The 3045-nt window shown below is 42.6% G+C and overlaps 1 protein-coding gene across 3 annotated transcripts in view; it reads right to left on the minus strand.

Annotated features, from left to right (window-relative positions):
- LOC116842078 (phosphatidylinositol 3,4,5-trisphosphate 3-phosphatase and dual-specificity protein phosphatase PTEN) overlaps window positions 1-3045 on the minus strand; it is a 25960-nt gene that overhangs the window by 4677 nt on the left and 18238 nt on the right. The window contains exon 9 of one of the 3 annotated variants that reach the window (XM_032810760.1): window positions 21-540. The exons of the other annotated variants lie outside the window; for them this stretch is intronic. Coding sequence (XP_032666651.1) covers window positions 521-540 — 20 coding nt within the window. The 3' untranslated portion in view covers window positions 21-520. Of the gene's footprint in view, window positions 1-20; window positions 541-3045 lie in introns of those variants that run through there. 3 annotated transcript variants of the gene reach the window in all.

Genomic DNA, 3045 nt, shown 5'->3' on the forward strand with positions numbered 1-3045 from the left:
TGTGTGTGTGTGTGTGTGTGTGTGTGTGTGTGTGTGTGTGTGTGTGTGTGTCACCACGATTGCGCCAAGCGACGCGTGGCGTATTATAAATTAATTAATTAACTCTAAATAATTACGACGTAACGCAGAATTCCTATTCGCGCGAAGCATCAGCGTGTATGCGCGTGTAACTCTGTCTGTATGTGCGTGTACCGAGAAGAAGTCGGCAACGGCAACGTTTGGGGGGAGGGGAAGAGGGACCGGGGAGGCAGGTGGATGTAACAGTAATAATGCATGCGTATGGGGGATGCGATGGTGGTTGTCCTTTCCTTTTTTGTTTCCTCTTTTCTTTCTTTTCATTTATCATTCGCAAGTGATCGTGGATCGTTCGTACGGCCGATCGATCGATCAACTGGCCGGCCGACCGACCGACCGATCCGATCATTTGAGCGATGCGTCGTTGCGCGTCAGAGAGGCGGTTGATCGTCAGTGAAGAGTGTTTTAGCTGTGATCGGCCCCACCATCAGTCAAGTCTCAACAGTCACAAATATGTCGACTCCCCTGCAAGCAGACCTATCGTCAGTCGTGGAGAAAGGCGCGCGCGATGCGAGGTGTATCGCGAATTTTCTGGGTCAATCAACGGTCAGCAAGGAGGGGAACGGTTATGGGCGGGCGGGGGCGAGAGGAAGCGGCGAATTAACGTTTATGTTTATGAACAAGCGGGAGTAAGCGAGAGAGAGCGAAAGAGAGAGAGAGAGAGAGAGAGGAAAGAAAAGAAGAGAGACAGAGAAAGAGAGAGCGAGAGAAATAAAAAAAGAAAAATAAGAAAACGGCACTTGTGTGTACGGAAAACGTGAAAGACACGCCGCACGGATCTTCCGTTTTCGCGGAGCTCGACGCGCGTCGCTTTTCCTAGCTTCTCCAATTCCGCGGTGGAAAGCGTTTAAATTGCAAATTCGATCTGCGCCTCCCTCCATAGGAAGAGAATACACACTTTGTATTATTCGAGTTTCTTCAGGGTATACTCTAAATATATAAACATGACTACGAGTTGGACCGTTTCCCGGACGGAAGCGCGTCGAACTCCCGGGGGAAATTATTATGCGGGGGAGGTAAGTGTATTTGCCGTTACGCTGCATTTGATTCTGTATGAAACGTAAACGTCTCGATAAGCTAGCTCCTACGACGCTCTCTTCGACTTACCGTTATCGTGCAACGTAACGTGGACGTAACCTGACTGTGAGGAGAAAGCGCAATATAAAATCAGAGGGACACGTGCGTTTACATTGCTCACCCCTAAAGACTCGCAGAGTCTCGTGCACTCCTGAGAGAAATTCGTTCGTTGCAACGTTCGTTTGTTTTCATCGCAACAAATAGGAGGATTGATCGACGACGATCGCGACAATCCGAGGCGGTGGCATAATGATAATCACTGCACAGATGTTAATATCGAATACGTGCCTTTTTTTTCTCCTAGACAAACCGCAGACTTGTGTGACCGCAAACACAAATATCCGTATGAGATATAATGCATATGAAGCTTCGCACACAAGACTGTCCGTAACGCTTTAAGCGTTGCGTCAAGTGTTGACCGTAAACTGAAATCTGTATGTGACAGTAAATTTAAGTCAACGCACGGAGAAAATCGTAACGTAACAAGACCATGATTACACGTAATTAGGCGTCTCATTAGTTATAAGATGGTATGAAGTATATGTCAAATATTTTGCAATGAAAAGAAGATTAGAAGAGAAACATTTAATATGATAAATGAATATCTTATCAAAGTTTTGAAACAAAATCGAAGGAAAGCGATAGAGAAAGAAACACAAAGAAAGAGAGAGAGAGAGAGAGAGAGAGAGAGAGAGAGAGAGAGAGAGAGAGAACTCGCTTGTAAGAACACGAGGGATATTCTTACACAAACTGCATCGTGTAACATTTATTTGTCAGTAACTAACGTATGTAATATTCACAATCTTATGACAAAATCTTATTCGTCGACACCGATGGTGCTTATAAAAAATCGGCGATGTAAACACACCTTTTTTTTATTTTTATTCTTACGGATTTTTTTTCTTTTTTTGAAACTCTTCTTCCCGCTTCTTCTGCTTTTTTCTTCTTTTCTTTTCCGTTCTCTTCTTTTTGTCGGATCGTCCCCGCGCGCTCTATAACCGATCTAGAAACAACGTTTCTCTCGTCCGCTAAACGAGAAATCACGGTAGTAATTCGTAAGCGTCAATTAATAGTCGTAATATGTAATATGAGATCCTATATATTTTTATACGCACGAGCGCGTAGGTGCGGCGCGTTACGCACCTGCGTCCAATTTAATAATAAGGAGAAAGTACAAAAATACGTTTATCGCGTAAATGTAAAACGGCCAAATGTCGGACAGACGCGTCGTTCGTGATGAAATGTACAAGGGAAGTTCTCGTCCGACGTGTTTGCGAGTTCTCATCCAGCACGAGGCGCGCCAGGAAACCGGGGAACCGGGAGAAGAGATGTATTCTCCGAGCGCGGGGTCCAGTCATTTTTCTCTCTCTTTTTTTTTTCCATATTTCTCTCGTTTTACATCAAAACGGCGATATTGCAATAGAAAGATCGCGCGAAGGAGGTGAATGCACGTGTGATGATCGATGAAACTCGGCGACGGCTGGGATCTTTGGTCGAATTATTCCGAGTTCTATATCGATTGTTATGTTTTCTCAGGTTTTGAGCAAACATCTAGACTTTAGATTCTTGAACGTAGGGATATCTGGACGAAGCATATTTTCACGGACTGAAGCTTAAGAAGAAAGAGAATTATAACGAATATGATCAGAATGCATGGGATTGTCTTCATTCTAATTGTATCTTTTTATTTCGCGGTTTTTCTTTTACCTTTTCTTTTAGTTTTTTGTGTAACATTCAAACATATTGTAGGGAAAATGAAACACTTTATTTTCTCGCTCAAAAATTATGCTCTCGTAATTGCGCACGACGTGAAAATATATTTGAGTCTATATATATATATATATATATATATATATATATATATATATATATATATATATATATATATATATA

Source organism: Odontomachus brunneus, unplaced genomic scaffold (genome assembly GCF_010583005.1).
Source record: "Odontomachus brunneus isolate Ranch 3 - 2012 unplaced genomic scaffold, Obru_v1 Obru_scaffold_021, whole genome shotgun sequence".
NCBI classification, from domain to species: domain Eukaryota; kingdom Metazoa; phylum Arthropoda; class Insecta; order Hymenoptera; family Formicidae; genus Odontomachus; species Odontomachus brunneus.